Genomic DNA, 18,999 nt, shown 5'->3' with positions numbered 1-18,999 from the left:
AATCATATTTTGAATTGATAGATGAGAGAGCGGGATTGAAAATATTACCATTTTTAAAAAGTGACATTTGTAACTTTAAATCTGTGAGGATTTTAAATTACAATGATAAGTAATATAAACACACCTTGATATTTAGATTTCTGTGACATTATTAATATAAATCTAATAAAGTTGTGGCTTAGACTTTTCTCAAAAGGCTTTAAAGGTTTTTGTTTATGATACAGCAGTTTTGTGAGCAATATCTTCATTCTTTATGGCTGTTGTTTTCTTGCAAAATGAAATAAATATTCATTACATCACACTAAAGCATTGAAAATTAACATACATTTACATGTCCTTTCCTTGTGTTTTGAATGCACAAATTTCCATGTTCAAATTCATTAGATTCTAAAGATGACTTAAACTCAGTTTGGTGTCATGGTTAAAAGTACTAGACTAGGAATGGGGAAATTTAAATTCTAATCCTCTCTCCAGCATAAAGGCAGATGAATGACTTTGGATCAGTTAATCTCTTTCAGCATAAGAAAAATGTATTACAGGTAGCAAACCAGTTTTGAAAATGTTGCCAAGAGCATTTGGATACTCAGAAGTGAGAGTTGATATCAAGAACCAAAGCTACAACATAAAATAATTGCTACACGTTGTAAAAAAAAAATTGTCATGCCCCTGGTGGAGACTGACTCTGAGGGAGAGGAGGAACAGCTGACAGGGAGTGGAAGTGTGGCTCCTGAAGTTGTGGAGGAGGCTGGGGAAGGGCAGAGGCCAGCTGAGCAGTCAGGGGAGGACCCAGGCCCATCCCATATCCATCCTAGGGCATGGAGAGAATAAGGGAGAGATGTGGTCTACTCGGGAGGAGAGGGCCTTGGTCCTCTTCATGGGCTGCAGCTGTGACAACTGAATAAGAGTTTGAACCTGCGTACTGGCGAATGCTGGAAACAAAGCGTGTAAATATCTCTAGTTTATAGTTCCTCTCTGAGTTTGGTGTTCTTCCTAGTGTGTGTTATCTGTGGACATTCTCCAGCCCTTATCTTGCCTGGTTTGTGTTGCTTTTTTCCTTCTTCATGTAACTGTTTATGTGGGAGTTTTTTTGTTTTCCATCAAAGATATTTGGAGCTTGGAAGCAAAGTGAAGGAATAAAAGGGGCTTCACCTGTTTTCTGTGACTGTTTGTTTTGTATCCCACCCTGGGTCATCACAAAAATCCTATTTTCACTTTGCTTTGAAAGTTACAACCTACCTGAAAGAGGAAACTTATGACATGACCTGAAATTCTGAAGGTTAGAGGACCACACTTGTGATTGCACTTTGGTTGCTTGACAACATAGCTGCACTTAAAGCCATTTGCAGCATCCCATAGTCACATAACTGTTTTATGACACTTTTACTTTTGGTTTCTGGCAAAATTGTGCCATAGTGAACAATGGGTTCACTTAATGTGCATGGCATTTTCAGCAGCAAACTCTGTACTCTCCACGTGTAAATAGTTGACTTTTGTAATTTTTATATTATTTTTATACTTTCTGTAAATTGTATTGAAAACCATATTAGTATAAAGTGGTAAGGTGTTTAAAAGGTGAATATATCATAAACAGAATAATTCTTGAAATATTCTTTCTGTCTTGTAGATTCTATCAAATTCGTGCATCTATGAAAATTCCTCCAAGAATACCACACAAAATTGAAGCAAGCTTATTACGGGCAACTAGTAAGTATAAATATTTCATTAGTATTTAAGCTTTATTATTATTGTTTAATAGTACTTTTACTAAAAAGTTATCAGCTTATTAACATTACATTATATATTAAATATTTTAGTGAATTGATCTTAATATTTATGAGAAATCGGAGCAGGTGTGCATTTTAAGGTTCTGAAGAAATGAAAAAAACAAATAGAGAAAAACAGCCAAAATTGTATTTGCAGTTATTTTTTTGTAGTTGTCTATTGTGAAATTGTATAGAAGGTTGACTAGATTTTGTTAAAAATTCATAAACCTTAAAGGTACTTTTACAGTTATATGAAAGTTACTTTGAATTCAAAATGTTTATACATGTTTTAGTCTTTACAAATATTTATAAATACCACAATATTCCATTATGGTAATACTTTAAACTTTTGGAATAGTTGGAAAAATATCAGCATACTGATGTGTAAATTCAAACAATTTTTTTTAGGTCAAAACAGTAAGCCATTTTAAATTTGGAACATTTTGAATTCAAAATACTTAATGTGTTTCTAGAATTTCTCTTCAGACCGAATCAGAAATACTAATGTTGCTAAATTTAACAATGGTTTCCTAAAAATATTATGGACACTTGCCATGCACACATTTATTCACACAAAAACAATGGCTGCATTGATCTTTAAGGTGTGCTGTGGTTCTCCTACACTTTCCTTTTATTAATATTACTGGTTACTGACATTACCAGTTTTATGTATTTTTTGGACTTTTATTTTTGGAAGTGGGAGGAATTTACAAATATTAAATAACCATGAAGTTAACTAAGCATTCTGTTCCTTAATGCATCAGGATCCAGTGTTTATGCTTTTGAATGGCTGAATATTAACTATGTTATATGATAATGGTAAATAATTTATTACAGTATATCTAGTTGTTTGGGGGGAAAAGTCTTTTAAAAAATCTCAGTTATCAGTTTGTGAATAGCAATAAATTTTGAACCATGATGACTACTTGTCAATTTTCTTGTTTTCAGGTGCTGATCTTGCCTTCCCAGCTTCTGTCCATGACAATGTAGTCTGCAGTAAAACATTTCAGATTCTCTATAAAAATGAAGAGGTCTGTGTCAATGATGCAATGATCTTCAAAATTAAAATGCTACTGGATGAAAGAAAGGTAATACTGGCATCTGCTTAACTAATGATGGATGGATGGATGGATGGATGGATAGATAGATAGATAATAGTTCTGTATGGGTGACTGCCATATAATGTAAGAAAAGCTCTGGTAAATGAAGACTAATCTATTCCAAAATTCTGTGTAAGTCAATAGACAACCAAAATATTCAGGAAGCTCAGAGCCATTAGAAGAGTGGGGAGGAAGATGAATATTTCAAATCAATAAATAAGCAATTCAATGCTGTTTCTGCGAGTAGCAAGCCAAGATACTAAAGAAATTGGGATGGCCTGATGCTATCATCCTACCCAGCCCAGTGTTCCTCCCTCCCTCCCTCTCTCTCTCTCTCTCACACACACTCACTCACTCACTCACTCACTCTCACTTACTGTGTAAGCATAGTTTGGGGAATAGACAATGTTTCATAATTCACCAGATTTTCAAAATCTTGCTGGATCCCTTCAAAGTTATTTATCAAACTTAAAAATAAAAATAAATGTGAATTTTCAAGGTTCCCAAGGCAAAGACATTTTTACTCTCTTATGCATAGGTACTATGTGAACTAGTGTAGAGACTATTTTCCTAAATCAGGGGTATCAAACTCAGTTTCAGTGAGGGCTGCATCAGGGCAATGGTTGACCTTGGAGGGGACTGGGGGGCCGTGGGTCACTGGGGGGGGGGTGAGACTGGGTGGGCATGGCCAGCTTGACGCCACTCCCCAAACTGCTGGCATGTTTCCTCTTTGCATTGAGTAGGTTGGGCCGAAGCCACGTTGGCCTAATCAGTTAGACAGGGCCGAAGCTACTTTGGCCTGATCTTTCCTGTCTTCATTGGGTAGTCTGGGGCAAAGTGATGCAGGTAGACTGGGAAGGCCCCGCAGGCCAGATCCAACTAATTGCAGGCCTTGAGTTTTACACCCCTGTCCTAAATGATAACAGGAATGTCCAAATGGTTAAAATGTGACTTTCTCTTTGATTCTTTTTTTTAAAAAAAAAATTTATTTGGGGTTTCACAAAAACAAAATAGAAATAAAACATATTTTTTTGAAAATAGCATGGTCCCAAGTTATCACTTCTTCATACAGACACAAAACTCAATTTCATGCTCATTTTTATATTCTATTCCATATCTTATTACCGTTTTATATTTTCTACATAGTTTTTCCCCTCTTTTAATTTTCTCAACTTTATTTTAATTATCTCATCTCAATTCAAATCATTATATTTATACTTTTGTCTGTCCTGTTTCAATTTCATATTATCCTTACTTATTAAACAAATTTTTCCCTGTAGTTACCAATTGGAGTATGACACCTTTATATCTTTTAATTTTATCCATTCAAACTCTTATTTAAGCTTCAATGTATACCTTTAAGATTATAGCATTCAATATAATATATAACTTCCAATCAAATTCTGCTTGGTACATTCTTAAAATACACACTATATTCTTAAAAAGAAAAAATTATATATATATGTAAATAAAGCACACATTCCATTCCAATTCAATTCTATCATTAATATTCATTAAAATCTTAACATCTTTAAAATTTCTTTTCAATTAAATATCACACTTCCTTGGGAACACTTATAAACTTTCCATAGTTAATTCTTTTTTTTTCTATATTTCTCACTTATATTTTTATAAATCATTACTAATAATTAAAATGTTCCCATTTAATTCTCTCAATCACTTTAATTCATTTATTATTAACAAACATTCTACTACATTACAGTAAATATTTTATCCATCATTTTAGTCATATTTTCTAAAATTATTTCTGTTTGTAATATAACAATGCTATCTTATGTACTTTTGCAGCATCCCTTTTACAATTGAATTTTCACCCATTATCTCTAAACAAGCTTATGGTTACAATCCTTATATCTTTACCCTGTTTCTCCATTTCTTGTTTCTGTCTTGTACAACTTCTTTTCCTTGCCTTCTTCCCCCTCTCCTTCTCCCTCCCCTTTTTACTCCCTTGTCTCTCTACTCTCTACTCGTCTCTAACTCTCTCATCTGTAATCCCCTCTTCTGTTGCTTTCTAATATTATACTTATCTTTCAAATTGTTCTTCTTTTTGGTTGTTTTTTCTAGTCTTAAACTTTTCACTCTCTTTCCCCCCTTTTCTTTTTTCCCCCCACTTAAAATTATTTGATCATTAAAGATGGCTTCTTCTTTGTCCCAATCTTCTTGTTCTGCAAGCGTTTCTTGTTGTTTCTCATAGTTCCAGATCTCCATTTCTAAGAATTGATATACGAAGCCAAAAGAACCTCTCCCTTCTTGTGCATCTTCTTTCCATTTTTTAAGTTCCAGTTTCAGTTCTTCTAAGTGTGATACCATTTTAAATACTTTTAAACAACCACCCGGTTAATTTTAGTCATCTAGATGCAAAAACCAAAAATCACCAAGTAATCCAAATAATTCAAGGCTGTTTTTTCTTGCTTCTTTTTTCCACTTTCTCTTCCTGGGGTTCTATTATTTTGTTACCAAGTTTCAGTTAAAATGTATCTTTGAGGAATCTTGTTAAAATTTCACTGTAAGTTTCTTTTAGTTACAGTTCCATTCCTTAGTTCCAGGCAGTCTCCTTCATTTTTCTAGATCCTGCCCTTTTGTTCTTTTTTTTTCCCCTTTCCTGCTTTTAAAAACTTTTAAATATCCAGAAATCTTTATTATCCCTTTGACTTTTATTTTCAGCTTAGATGCCTATTAATATCAAAGTGGATTTTTTTCAATTTCTTGAAAAGAAATTAAGTCTCTTAGCTGTCAATATAAGAAAGGGAAGGGAAAAAAAACCTAATCCTTTCCCTTCTCTCTCTCCTTCGCAGCTTCAAAATCTTCTTTGGGAACAATGTTATTTAATTTAAATTCCAAGGTACCTTACGTTGTTGCTTTTTCAATTTAACCCGGTCAACCAAAACTTTCTCTTCTTATCTTCCTCCTGCACGTTCTTTTCCGGTTCAGTTCTTCTTTGAGGTGGCCATTTCTGACCACCGCTGCAACTGCCTTCGGGAAAGGGAGTAATGGCCAGCTGGGGAAGAGAGATGCGGCTCTCCTCGACCCTGCTGGCAGTCTCCCCCTTCTTCACGACCTCTACGGAGTGGCTTAGCCCTGAAACCATCTGGCTCTGGCAGCGAGCACAGATCGAAACCGCGCACGATCGCGGATTTCAGTCTGTCGCCGAAGAGAATCAAACCAGAAGCCACTTTCTCTTTGATTCTAAGCATACCATTACATGTAGTCCTTGACTTATAACCACAATTAGTATCAAAATTTGGCTAACAAAGCAATGCAGTGATAAGTGAGATATCACATGACTGCATCACTTGGTGACCCAATGTGGGCAATCCCCGTTGCCATTGTTAAGTGGTTTTTACTGCTTGCTAGCCAAGTACCTACCTACATTCTAGGCTTAGTCATCCTCAGCTCCAAACATTAAAAAAGGCAAGGACTACTTCCAACTCCCCCTACTCACCTATCTCTCCCAATTATTCCCTTTTAACCACCTATAAATACTGATTTTCGGCAAAATGTCCTATATCCTGTAATAACTGGAAAATTATAAATAGCCCTAAATGCAGACAGGTTGCCAAGTGCCTGAAATACAAACAAACTGCTGGGGGGCGGAGGGGGGGCTATCCACTAGAAATTCAGACCACATCATAAATACCTGTGGGGAGGGGATCCATCATAACTTTGAATGGTCACAAAGCAACAAGTCATAAGGTCTACCTATAAAGTGAATAAAAACTTCATTGATATAAATAGCATAGGTAATCGTATTCTCTTTATATAGTTGAGGAATTAAATAGAGGAATGTTTAGCTATGATACAGTTACATTTGTGGGGAATATGCACCTACTTTTTTTTCCTTTGGAAACCTGAAAAGGCAAGATCCAAAAGTGCAAATTGGCCTGTAGAGCTTGGCTTCCCAGTTACTTGCTGGATCCATTCCTTTCATTGTCTCTAGAGAATGTTTTATCTTTGCAGTGAGAGCTCTGTGAGAAAAATTGGGATATTTGGTGCATGTCATTTCAGATCCAGTTATCAAGACAATTGTTCATCTGCCCTTTATTTTTCTTTTGTATTCTCGATTGTTTATCCAATGGGCCAAATTACCTGCCAGTATTGTCAATTTGATTCTGTCAGCATGGAATGAGAATGACTGGTCCCATGCCATGCATCTTGGTTGTAAATGATTTATGTTCCCTGGCAAGTGAACAGACAAAACAAAACAAAACACCAAAGCCCTGGATTACTGAAGCAAACAGAATAGCATGTTTTATATATATAGAACTTTAAAACACATAGGTCCATTTTGTACAAACAGTAGTGGATTTACTGTCCAGTATTTTATTCACTCAATATTTTAAATTGCACTAGTAACATTTAAAAGCATTGTTGTTTGCTTTTCTATCTCCTGCTTTGTCGTGCATAGTAACCTTGTAATAAAGTATTTTAATTTATCGTAAACAACTTCGTAATTATGAGCAAATGAAAAGAAATATATAAATATTGTGGCTTTCAGCATGAGAATGCATGGCAAATCATAGTTTGTATAACTTATTTTCCTAGATTGAAGAGTCTCTTAATGAAATGAATTTTCTACTGTCTTTAGACCTGCACTTCACAGATACAGATTATTCGTAAGTTCAAAGCTCAGTTAGATATTGGTCTTGATACAATTACATAGTATATTTATATTTTTCAGCTGGAGTTCTATGTGTCACATTATACACACTAGTTCTGTGTGCATCAATGTATTCATGGAATTCTTCCTTTGATCACTGTTCATGTACTGTAGTTATAAGCACTGAACTTATTCTTGTATTAACCTGTCCTTAATATTGAAATAAGAGAAAAGTCAATGGTTGTGTGATTTTTTTGATCTATTATGGACTTCTAAAAACTTTTAATTTTTTTCATTCAAAACTACTTTCTAGACTGGGCTATGTAAAATGATATAAATTGTAAAAATTATTGTGATTAAATGAATGTATCAAAACTAAATTAAGGATTTTCTAGTTATTAGTTTTGGGATTGCCTTTTTTGCTTACATTTGAATTTGTTATTATACATCGTGTTTCCCCCAAAATAAGACCCTGTCTTATATTTTTTTGCCACCAAAAAAGGCACCAGGTCTTATTTTCAGGGGATGTCATCTACTGTGCATAGCCCCATCTTGTGCGCATAGCCCCGTTTCCTTTTCGCTGTCAGAGGCCTTCAGGAACTACTACTTCTGCAGCCAGCAAGACTTTCCTGAAGGCCTCTGCAGCCGATAACAGCTCCAGATCGATTTGGAGCTTTGTTATCAGTTACAGAGGCCTTCATAAAAGCCTTGCCGGCTACAGAAGACATTACAAAAACTATATAGTATAGAAGATTTCAGTCATTGCTTTGTATTCTTGAATTCTTAATCCTAGTGTTAAATTATTTTTAAAATAATTTATGTTGTATACTTGTTCTTTTAAACTAATAACACACTTCTTTGCCTGTGTTTATGCTCTTTTTCATTTAGACCAGAGGACCTGAACACTTTGCAGCTAATTAGCAGCCGAACGCTAAAGTTGCACTTTACTTTACACAGAGGCCTTCATCACTACGTTAATGTTATGTTTGATTACTTTCACCTTTCTGTCATCTCTGCTATAGTGCATGCCTCTTTAGTTGCTCTTCATCAGCCATTGATAAGGTAATGACTAGAAATGTTCTGTTTTTCAATACTTTAATGTGATGAAATTTATTCCTATTTTGTTTCCAATCACCAATCAGCTGCTTATGTTAAATCAGGCTGTGCTGAAGCTGTCCAGGCTGTTTGCTGCAAGGAAGCGAATTGCTGGGAGGCAGAGTTAGATTTTTCTTGTTTTCCTCAAAAGCTAGGTGTGTCTTATAGTCAGGAGTGTCTTCTAGTGCAAAAAATATGGTACATATTTTGGACAGAGTACATCTACTGGTGCCTGTCAAATATCAGTTCTTAATAGCTTTAGGTAGCATGGTCATTTGCAGGGAATCATGGGTAGTTAATATGAAAGATCCTACTTGTTCGTGTAAATATTTCTCTGGGACAAAAGATATTACCTAAATTGATCATTATTTGAGTATATATTTCTCTTGCATTGAGTGTGTTGCTGCAAACTATTTTTTAATTTTAATATGAAACCACGTCTAGTAGAAATAGTATAGACATAAGATATCTGAAGAAAGTATAGTTGTCTGCAAACAACCGAATGTGAAATTATTTCTAAATTAGCATAGTAGAATAGGACTGGCAAAGGGAGAAAATATATTAAAATTACACAGGCTATGTATGGAGTTATAGCTTGAAACATCTCATTATACTTTTTGTTCAGCTTATGAACTTGCATTTGTCGTACCAACAACAAACTTACGAGTTATGTGTCTTGATAGTGTGGCATCCTAAAAGTCCATAGGTATCCTTTGTACTGCTATCCTAGCAGTTTTATTCATTGCAAAGGTTAAACTTTGTAGTAGGCCTATGCAAAGCATTTGAAATAACTGCTTTGCAAAGTGCATTTTTATTTTATTTATTGAAAAGATTAAATTTTGTAGTAGGGTTATGCAAAGCATTTTAAGTAAGTGTTTTGCAAAGTGCATTTGCACTTCTGTTCAAAGAATTAAAGAAGTTGCATCATTTACAAGTTTCATTTAGCTGCTTCAGAGATGTCATCTGCTACTGGAACAAGAGAGTGTGTGCTTCCACTAGATCATAATGCTGTAGTATTCATTATTCATGAAATGCACTTCCCGTTGTTACATTTGTTAAGTTTATACAAACCCTTGCTTTTTACTTAACTAAGCACATTTGAAAGAGACCTAATTTTGGAATTATAAGCAAAGAAAGAAAGCAGAACAAACTCTTGTTCTTTTAATGAAAAATATGATCAATTACATTGGAGGTGGGTTTAGACCCTGGAATATTTTAATACTCTCTTTTGTTTTTTCTTACACCATTTCAAAATTATAAACATAACAAGTGAATTAACTTCTGTATCTCCTCTCAAATGTGCATACTTTTTATTTTGGCAAAAAAACAATTGGTTTTCTCTACGCCTTGATATTCAGATGTAGTTATTTTTTATATATGCTGGTTGTAAGCTTATAATGTGATCATTTAAGTTTTCAAAAATAATTAGCTAGTAAAAATTGTTAAAAGTAAATAACAGGTTGAATTGGTAAAATTATAGTAAAAAAAATAATTACAGTAACTTCAATATGTTTTTAATATCTTACCTTCCTTTCTTACTTAGACTTACATTTCTCAGTTGAATGAAAACTTTCAAAAATACTTTTAAAAATCACCACTAAGATGACTCACCTTCTAAGATTGTTCACATTTAAGCAACTGTTTAGCTATTCATTCATCTACAATTATCTAAAATATTACAGGTAGTCCTCAACTTACAACACTTCATTTAGTGACCATTCAAAATTACAACAGCACTAACTTACCAGCTGCATTGATTCACTTAACAACTTAACAACTGTTACAAGAAAATGGGGCAGTATTCACTTAACAATTGTCTTGCTTAGCAACAGAAATTCGGGTCTCAATTGTGGTTGTAAGTCAAGGACACCTGTATTTACAATAATTTACATAATGTTTAGCTTTATACATTGTCATATTCTGTGCAGTATATGGCATAATACACTAGTTGCAACAAATACTGAACTAGTAATTTGTATCAAGTTTTAATTTTCTACTATTGATCTTTCCTGCAGACTTTGCACATATTTGTTTCGATGTTTAATTCTGCCTTCATTTGTTTTTAGCTTTCCTCGCCCTATAAAGAATACTTGGTTAAACAGAAATGCACCAGCACAGAGCAGGGATTCTGTGATTCCTTCTCTTGAAAGTGTTGTCTTTGGCAACAATTACACCAAGCAATTATCAGCTGATGTAAGACTGGAATTATTTTGTCTTTCTAATAGATTGAACAGCACAAGCCATTTACAGAATAATTTTTAAGAAGCAAATCATTACATGGAGTAGATATTGCTATATTAAAATATTGCATACTAAAATTACTGGTCATGATGTTATGTACTAGATATTTTTTGTAATATTGCAGCTGTTTTTGTTGATTTATTTGACTGAGAAATATATCCTAAATAGTAAACTTTTTAACAAAGAAATTCACTGTAATACTGAATAAGACTTCTAGAATTAGGACATGTTCATAGGAAACCTCCCTCCCTGAATTACCTTAACTTTGGATGTTTGTTGTGGGTAGGTGAGTGGAAAAAGCTTACATAAAAGTAATGCCTTGGGTAATATCTTAAGCATTGTCTTTAAACTTGAAATAAAATGTTGATGTTTCGTCATGACTAAAAAATTATAAATCCATTTTTAGGGTTGCAGGTTTGTAATAGCAGAGCCTTTCTTGAATCATGCTTACAGTCTTCACCATACACTTTGTGCCAGTTTGCTGCTCGCTTTCAAAGGATTACACAGTTATTTTACCAATTTATCAAATGAACTGCCTTCTTGTCACAAATTAGATGCAGGTATGTCAAAATCTTTTTCCTTCTATGGCACAGCTTACAATATATGCCACTGTACTAAGATACACCTTGGGATATAGATAATACAATAAGAAATACTGCCCATAGAGTTAATTATGTAGCCTTGTTTTTTTACAATTTCTTCAAAATGTAAACTTTATCTTATTTTCTCATATAATCTATTAGAGCACCCATATTATATTTATACTTATATTAATGTTATAATTATGCAATATATTAATAAAAATACTGTGTGCTTCTCGAAATAAATTACAATTACTGCAAAACATTTTATTTCGAATGTATTTGCATTAATAACAGTAAGAATTAAAAGCTGAAACTTTCTACATAATATAGTAGTATATACACTTAAAAAACAGTTTTATTTCAAATGAAGGGTTTATAGTTCTTTCTAGAGCCATGTCATATGATACAGTGATTTAGTATCATCTCTGTGTATTGTATACAGTGGTGATATAATATTATATAACTTTTATATTCCTCATACAGGATTAGCCTAGGATTTAGAGACCCAGAGATAAATATAAAGTCACTTTTAAGACAAGTACTTGTACAGGTAGTTCTTGACTTGCAGCCATTTATTCAAAGCTATGGTGATTAAAAAATGATTTATGACTAGTTCTTACGGCTTAAGTCTGTCACAGCATCTCTGCAGTCACAGGATCAAATTTTGGGCCCTTGGTAATTGGCATGTATTTACAGTGGTTACAGCATCCCAGGTCATGTGATCAGCATTTGCTACCTTCACAGGAGGTTTCAGATAAGCAAAGTCAGCAGGGGAAGCTAGATTCGTTTAATAATCATGCGATTTGTTTAGCAACCACAGCAAAAAGGTGATAAAATTGGGCACAACTCACATCACGACCACATTGCTTAATGACGGAGATTCTGATCCCAGTTATAAGACAAGGACTGCCTATATACTTCTTGTTCATCCCATCTCTCATGCAATTCAAGAGTCAGTTTGATTGAAAACTGAAAAGTAAAATAGATTCACATAAACCAACTGAAAAAAATAGAGAGAGAAGGAGTATCATCATTCATCTAATTTTTAGTGTGATGATCATTGTGCACTCTCCTTAGTAGTGGATGCAATAGCAGGTTAGTCTTTATTGATACAATGGTTTAAATGACAAAGACCCAGTTGTATTTGCAGTTTTATGCGAATCTACAGTAAACTGCTTTTTGGAACTTCAGTTATTCAAGATTTAATGTAGTTGACAGAATTAGAAAGTTAGCAGCTGTGTTGAGATTTAATATTATGCTACATTTCTGGACAATCTAGTTTACTATGAATGAGCTGCATGTTGGTTCATGCTTGTCTCTGTTTGCTGACGGCAGCTGGGGTCACACTACCTTTCCTACTCACTAAGGGCTACAAATTAACCAGTTACTACCTTGGATAAAAATCAACTTTAAAATAGAGAGTTCTTAATACTTTATGCTTTTATTGCTGACATTTCTCTGTTTAATATTTTATTAAGATTTTTAGATTTATTTATAAAGTAGATTGAAGCCATAACATTTAGAAGCCATATCCCAAATGAGTCCTAACCATGCTTCTAAATTTCAATGGTGTGATTTTAAGGAACTTCAGAAATGAGGAAATGCTAGTGTGGCTCCGCATAATAAACATACGAATTTTAGCTAAAAAAGGCCTACTTTTGCCACTTTGATGTGGAAAATGATACAGCAATCCAAGGACTTAGATATGGACAAAATAGTATGCCTTCTATTTTTGGTTAATTTACCTGATCATGCTCCTAGAAAGGGTTAACATGTACAGAGTATTATATTTACAACAGGTGTATGCATAGGTATACAGGCCGATCACAACAAACTAGTAGTCTCCATAAATCTAGTTTTATATGCAATAGCATATAATGCAACTGCTAAAATCTATTATTGTACATTAAGACTCCAGCAATTATCCGCAGATACTTGAATTTGGCATAGAATAATATTTCAGAGAGAACATAGAATCATACTACATTTGTCAATACCTTCTTCAAAAAGCCACACACCTTTTCCTGGATTTTCACTGCAGCCACCTCATCCCACAAAAATGTTTATTTTAGTTGAGGAATCAAGATCCAACCAAATTCTTACATTCTCTGGTCATCTACTTAAACAAAGGCATGGCTTCTTTAAGGTGTCACCAAATGCAGTAGTGTGCACCTATTTTCTCTGAAGCACTTTTTCCACTGAAGATGCAAATCCCTGCACCTTTCTAGACTATAGGTTGTTGTTCTCATCTAACATTTCATTAGAATAGAAAAATATACCCCTGAATTGATGCATAAATTGGGATATAGCATTTGGCTGTGCTACTAATAAAATCCTTGTATTCTGTAATGAATTGTTTCTGTGCATTATACATTAATGTGTACATTATACTGTGTATACAGTATACACAGTACTGTGTATACAATACATTATACTGTGGTAATAATTTGTAAGGATATATTTTGATCATACATACATTTATCTAGTTTTATGAATTATTTAAGGAAAATATCTAAATACTTTCCTTAAGATTAAAAGTTATGTTTCAATAATAAGTTACCCCACAAAAAATTATTTAAATGAACCTACTCTAATCTTTGCAGGAATTAAATGGAATGCATGAGTTAGCCAATTATTGTTTCTAAAAAAAAAGTTTAGAATTGAAAAGAGGATTCTTCAATATATTATGTTTTATTGCTGACATTTTCTATTTAATATTCTATTTTGATTTTTAGGTTCATTTATTCAATACTTTAATTTTGCCTGTGCATATGTAAAAAACTTGCTATGCCTAGGACATTTACTGGGTTGGTGATGTGTACTAATATTACTAACATGAACTTACAAAACTTATTGCTAAACATACTGAGTGCAAATCAAAGTTGCACCTATGTAAGTTTGGATGAGATACTGCCTTACTTCCTGCAATGTGTGTTCAGATTATAAGCAAAAAAAGGTAGTATTTTGAATTATTATCATAAAATAATGGGGTATTTGTTGTATACCATTTAGAAATTTGATTCAAATGGGATTCTAGCAAAAATAATCTGAAATCATTCTGTTTGTTTGTTTTTTAATTGCCTTGCATTGTATACTTTCTTTTTGCCTTCTGTTTTCTTATTTTTCTGATGTACATTTTTATTTTTATAATTGGCTTTTTTTGGTCTTACAAAAAGAGAGAAGTTTTGAACAAATCATGTTCCACCCTATTCTATTAAAATAACAAAAATTGTTAGCATTTGAACAATCTTTCATTAACAGATTAAACTCCAAACTAATTATAAGCCCCAAGCAGCCATAATGTACATCATCAACTCCAGATCTAGAAATCTACTAAATTCTATTCTTTAATTTTCTTATCTAATTTCACTAATTAGTAGGCAAATTATAAGCTTTCTTATTAACTTTAAAGCTAGTAATAATAATAATAAGCACAAATGGAAGAGTGTAGTAACTAGTCATGTGTACAATCCCTATAACTAGCCAAGTCCAGCATGCAGGTCCTTTATGAACGTCTTCTCAGAAGAAAATATCTACGAATCCAGGGAGACGCCTATCTAGGTATGTTCTTTAAAAAGTGGGTTATATTTATAACCCATTAGGATTTATTATAGTAAAATTATATTACTGTTTGTAAATAATACCTATTATTTCATGTTTACAGAAGATCAGTGATCCTTAAAGAGCAATTCAACCCAAGGGCCAAGGATCAATTAGCATAATAAATATATTAAATTAAGGCTCTGCCCAGCTTTGTCTGAAGTTACAGTGTTAATGAAATGAGATACTTTCACTGAAAGTTCAGTTTCTCCTACCTATTTGTCCTTCTGAAAGCATGCTTTGTAATACTATCTGGCTCTACTTCCAGGCATGAGACAAAATAATAATACATGCTTATGCTATAAGTGCAAATATTCAATGAGTTGAATTCAGATTCCCCATACATGGAATTCTGATCCCAAGATGGTCTGATAAAAAAGAAAAGAGCAGGAGGATTTGGAGATAATACTCTCCCAAAGAGCATTTGGGGTGATGCTAGAAATGTCAAGGGAAAAATAAAATCAAGTAGCGATTACATCTCTCTTAGTAGGAGCAGCCACTGAATTGAAATGTCTTCTGTCAAAGCGAGACAAACTGCAAAAGCATTTCTGTTTATGAAAAGGATCCAGTTCAATATGCTCTTTTGGATATTATTTGGAATCCCATTGTTGCTTTTATATACAGTGCATTCACAAAATATTCACATACCCTTCATTTTGTCAATTTTGTTATACGACAGCCTGATTTTACAGTTGTTGCAATTCATTCTTTTCTCATTAATCCACATTCAGTACCCCGTAATGACAAAGTGAAAACAGAATTTTAGAAATGTCTATATATTTATTAAAAAGAAAAAACTGAAATATCACATTGGCATACATCTTCAGACCCAACACTCAATATTTTTTGAAGTACCTTTGGCAGCAATTACAGCCTCGAGTAATGTCAGGACAAGCTTTGGACACCTGGATTGGGGGATTTTCTGCCATCCTACCTTGCAAATCATCTCAAGCTCAAACAGGTTGAATGGTCACTTTGGGTGGGCAGCCACTTTCAGGTTCCTCCAGAGATGTTCCATAGAATTCAAGTCAGGGCTCTGGCTGATCTACTCTAGGACATTCACGTCCCTAAGCCTCTCCTGTGTTGCTTGGCTAGAATTGTTGTCATGTTAGAAAGTTAACCTTTGGCCCAGTCTAAGGTCCTGACCGCTGTGGAACAGGTTTTCATTAAAGATATCCCTGTACTTTGCTCCATTCACTTTCCTTCAAAACTGATTAGTCTCCTAGTCCCTGCTGCTGAAAAACACCTCCCACAGCATGTCTATGGAGATTTTCCGTCATCTAGGTCATGGTTGTTCCAAAGATACTGTATTCAAGGGGCAACTGGACTTTCTTGTTTTTGTTTAAAGACATTTCACTTTGCATCCAAGAAGCTTCCTCAGTTTTGACTGGATGGTGGGAAATGGAAGGATTTATATTCCTTGCAGGCAGCTGGTCATTTGCATTCTTTTAGAGAGTATTGAGGCCACTTGGAGGTTTGTCTGTTTCCTTGGGATCACCTGAGTGATGCAAATGGATGTAGAGCCTTCTTGTAACTGCTGAAAGTATTGTGTTGTGGAGCTGTTGTTTTTTCCAGGATGTTTTCTGCCATGTGTCCCTTCACTGTTGAACACAGGCACAGGCTATTGATAATGAGTCTGTATTGTCTACATCTCAAACTGAAGTGTAAATGGTTTTTGTAGTCTGCTATTTTTTTAATAAATCTCTTCATACTCCTGCACCATTCAGAGTGTTCATCCCAAAGTGCATAGCTAAATATCTATGGAGATTCTCAATCATCCAGATTTTGGTTGTCCCAAAGGTCCTTTTTTAAGAGCCAGCTGGACTTCCTTGTTTTTCTTTGAAGACGTTTTGCTTCTTATCCAAGAAGCTTCTTCAGCTCCGACTGGATGATGAGGAATGGTGCACTTTGGAATGAACACCCTTCGAATGGTGCAGGAGTATGAACAGATTTCCAGAAAGACATGCAGATTATAAGAACCATTTGTGTTTCAGTTTCAGAGGCAGACGCTCATCCTTAACAGCCTGTGTCTGTGTTCAGTAGTGAAGGAACACAGGGCATCTTTAGGACCCCCATACCACCATGCTTCACTGTTGGGATGATATTGGGCAGGTGATGAGCAGTGCCTGGTTTCCTCCAGACATAATGTTTAAATTGAGACCAAACATTTCAATCTTGGTTTCATCAGACCAGAGAATCTTGTTCCTCAGTGTTCAGGTTCTTTTTTTGCAAACTCAAAGTGGGCTTTCATGTGTTTTGCATTGAGGAGAGGCTTCCATCTAGACAAGGAGTGTCAAACTTGCAGCATCATGTGACATATCGGGACTTTTTTCCCCTTTGATAAACCAGGTGGGGGAGGGGTGGCCAGCACATGACGTATCTGGCCCTCAGCTTTGACAGCCCTGGTCTAGACACTGCCATAAAGTTCAGTTGCAGTGATGGTTGTCCTTCAGGCAGTTCCTTTGACCTCATGGCTTTTGCTCTGCTACAGTATGCATTGTCAGCTATAAGGCCTTCTATAGAGAGGTGTGTGCTTTTCCAAATCATGTCCAATCAATTTAATTTACCCCAGGTTGATCCCAATCAAGGTGTGTCAGCAATGAGCCACATAAATGGGGGCACCTGAGGTAAATTTGAAATGTTCTTGCAAAAGGTCTGAATACTTGTGCCAATGTGATATTTTAGTTTTTTCTTTTTAATAAATTTACAGACATTTCTCAAATTATATCTTCACTTTGTCATTATGAGTTACTGAGTATAGATTAATGAGAGAAAAAATGAAATTCAACAACCGTAAAATCAGGCTGCAGCATAACAAAATTGACAAAAGTGAAGGGGTCTGAATACTTTCTGAATGCACTGTATAATTACAATTTATTAATAAATAGTGGCTTTCTTGTACATCTTGAACATCTTAATTAAAAAGATAAAGGAAGAATATGTTCTTGGTTGTCTTAAATTACAGAAGGCCAAAAAACCGAGTTGCAGTTCTATGTTAGTCTGCTTGGGAACATAATTGTACTTTAAGATACAATCCATTTTGCTGTAAGTGGAAGAAGCACTGCATTTTTGGTATCTGTTTGCCTTAAGCTGGAATAATCACTGGGATGAGTATCCTAATTTGTTCATTCAACTGGCTCTAGATGTTTTAAAAATAAAATAATTATTCAGCAAATTCTTTCATTTGTATCATATGTCCTTTAGCAGCACCTGCGACAAACTAATGACATCAAAATGACAACACATGCTGTGATGTGACAACATCATCCAAATGCCTTCACCACATACTTGCATCCTGACATCTAACATAAATACATAAATCATATGCATTTGCATGTCGATGTCATACAGATTTCATTATCTTTCCTCATTTCCCTGCAAATTTTGGTGCTCCTTAGCCTAGTTGCCTGGAGGACATCGCAATATTTTAATACTATCTCCTGTGACTCAGTTGCTGCATCTTAAAGAATTCACATGCATATTGAAAACATGCAACTGTAAATAATTAATTAATAATCATTACTTCTATTGATTCATAGATTAAAACAAGCCCTTTCCTCCATATTTTACACATAATACATGCTCCGCACTTTTGTCTTGAAATTACTACCATAAAACATATGTTAAGATATAGCCTAATTTACTAGTATAGAACATACATAATATGCAAGGAGCTATCCAACTTATCAATGACAACTTAACAGTCGCCAGCGTGCTTGCCTAGAAACAAGGAAAGGTAGATTCTAGGTCTGCCTTAGGCATGAAAGCCAACTGGGTCACTTTGGGCCAGTTAGGCTTTCTCAGGAGAAAATAGGAGGCTGGATTATTAAGTATTTTTGCCGCCTTGAGTTATATAAAAAAGGTGGGAGATAAAAAAAACTAATAATAAGAACAAACAATGAAAGCAACAGCTTATGTCAGGGATGTCAAACTCATGTTGTCATGGCGGTGTCACGTGACATATCAGGCCTTTTTTCCCCTTCGCAAAACCAGGCATG

The 18,999-nt window shown here is 34.5% G+C and overlaps 2 protein-coding genes across 19 annotated transcripts in view; one reads left to right on the top strand and one right to left on the bottom strand.

Moving 5' to 3' along the window:
• Positions 1 to 16,123, bottom strand: part of LOC148127784 (uncharacterized) — a 28,825-nt gene extending 12,702 nt beyond the window's left edge. For 6 of the 13 annotated variants that reach the window (XR_015739981.1, XR_015739984.1, XR_015739979.1 and 3 more), the window contains exons 1-4: positions 15,936 to 16,123; positions 12,253 to 12,370; positions 6,714 to 6,849; positions 6,522 to 6,583 (exon numbers count right to left, since the gene is read on the bottom strand). Coding sequence is in view for 1 of the 13 variants with exons in the window: in XM_087915716.1 (XP_087771842.1) it covers positions 6,522 to 6,583; positions 6,714 to 6,849; positions 15,857 to 15,930 (272 nt within the window). In the remaining 12 variants the exon portion in view is untranslated. Of the gene's footprint in view, positions 1 to 3,914; positions 5,236 to 5,668; positions 5,858 to 6,521; positions 6,584 to 6,713; positions 6,850 to 12,252; positions 12,371 to 15,856 lie in introns of those variants that run through there. The other 7 variants (XR_015739988.1, XR_015739989.1, XR_015739983.1 and 4 more) reach the window with 7 other exon arrangements.
• FAM135A (family with sequence similarity 135 member A) overlaps positions 1 to 18,999 on the top strand; it is a 52,404-nt gene that overhangs the window by 13,134 nt on the left and 20,271 nt on the right. For 4 of the 6 annotated variants that reach the window (XM_087915676.1, XM_087915666.1, XM_087915683.1 and 1 more), the window contains exons 4-10: positions 1,625 to 1,704; positions 2,712 to 2,851; positions 7,427 to 7,497; positions 8,370 to 8,543; positions 10,643 to 10,769; positions 11,224 to 11,377; positions 14,885 to 14,962. In XM_087915676.1, the coding sequence (XP_087771802.1) occupies positions 1,625 to 1,704; positions 2,712 to 2,851; positions 7,427 to 7,497; positions 8,370 to 8,543; positions 10,643 to 10,769; positions 11,224 to 11,377; positions 14,885 to 14,962 (824 nt within the window). The remainder of the gene's footprint in view (positions 1 to 1,624; positions 1,705 to 2,711; positions 2,852 to 7,426; positions 7,498 to 8,369; positions 8,544 to 10,642; positions 10,770 to 11,223; positions 11,378 to 14,884; positions 14,963 to 18,999) is intronic. The other 2 variants (XM_087915690.1, XM_087915699.1) reach the window with 1 other exon arrangement.

This window comes from Pseudonaja textilis, chromosome 1 (assembly GCF_049901715.1).
Source record: "Pseudonaja textilis isolate UNSWEBS1 chromosome 1, rPseTex1.2, whole genome shotgun sequence".
Lineage (NCBI taxonomy): Eukaryota > Metazoa > Chordata > Lepidosauria > Squamata > Elapidae > Pseudonaja > Pseudonaja textilis.
The sequence above is the reverse complement of the archived record's forward strand: the minus strand, read 5'-3'. Positions and strand labels throughout refer to the sequence as shown.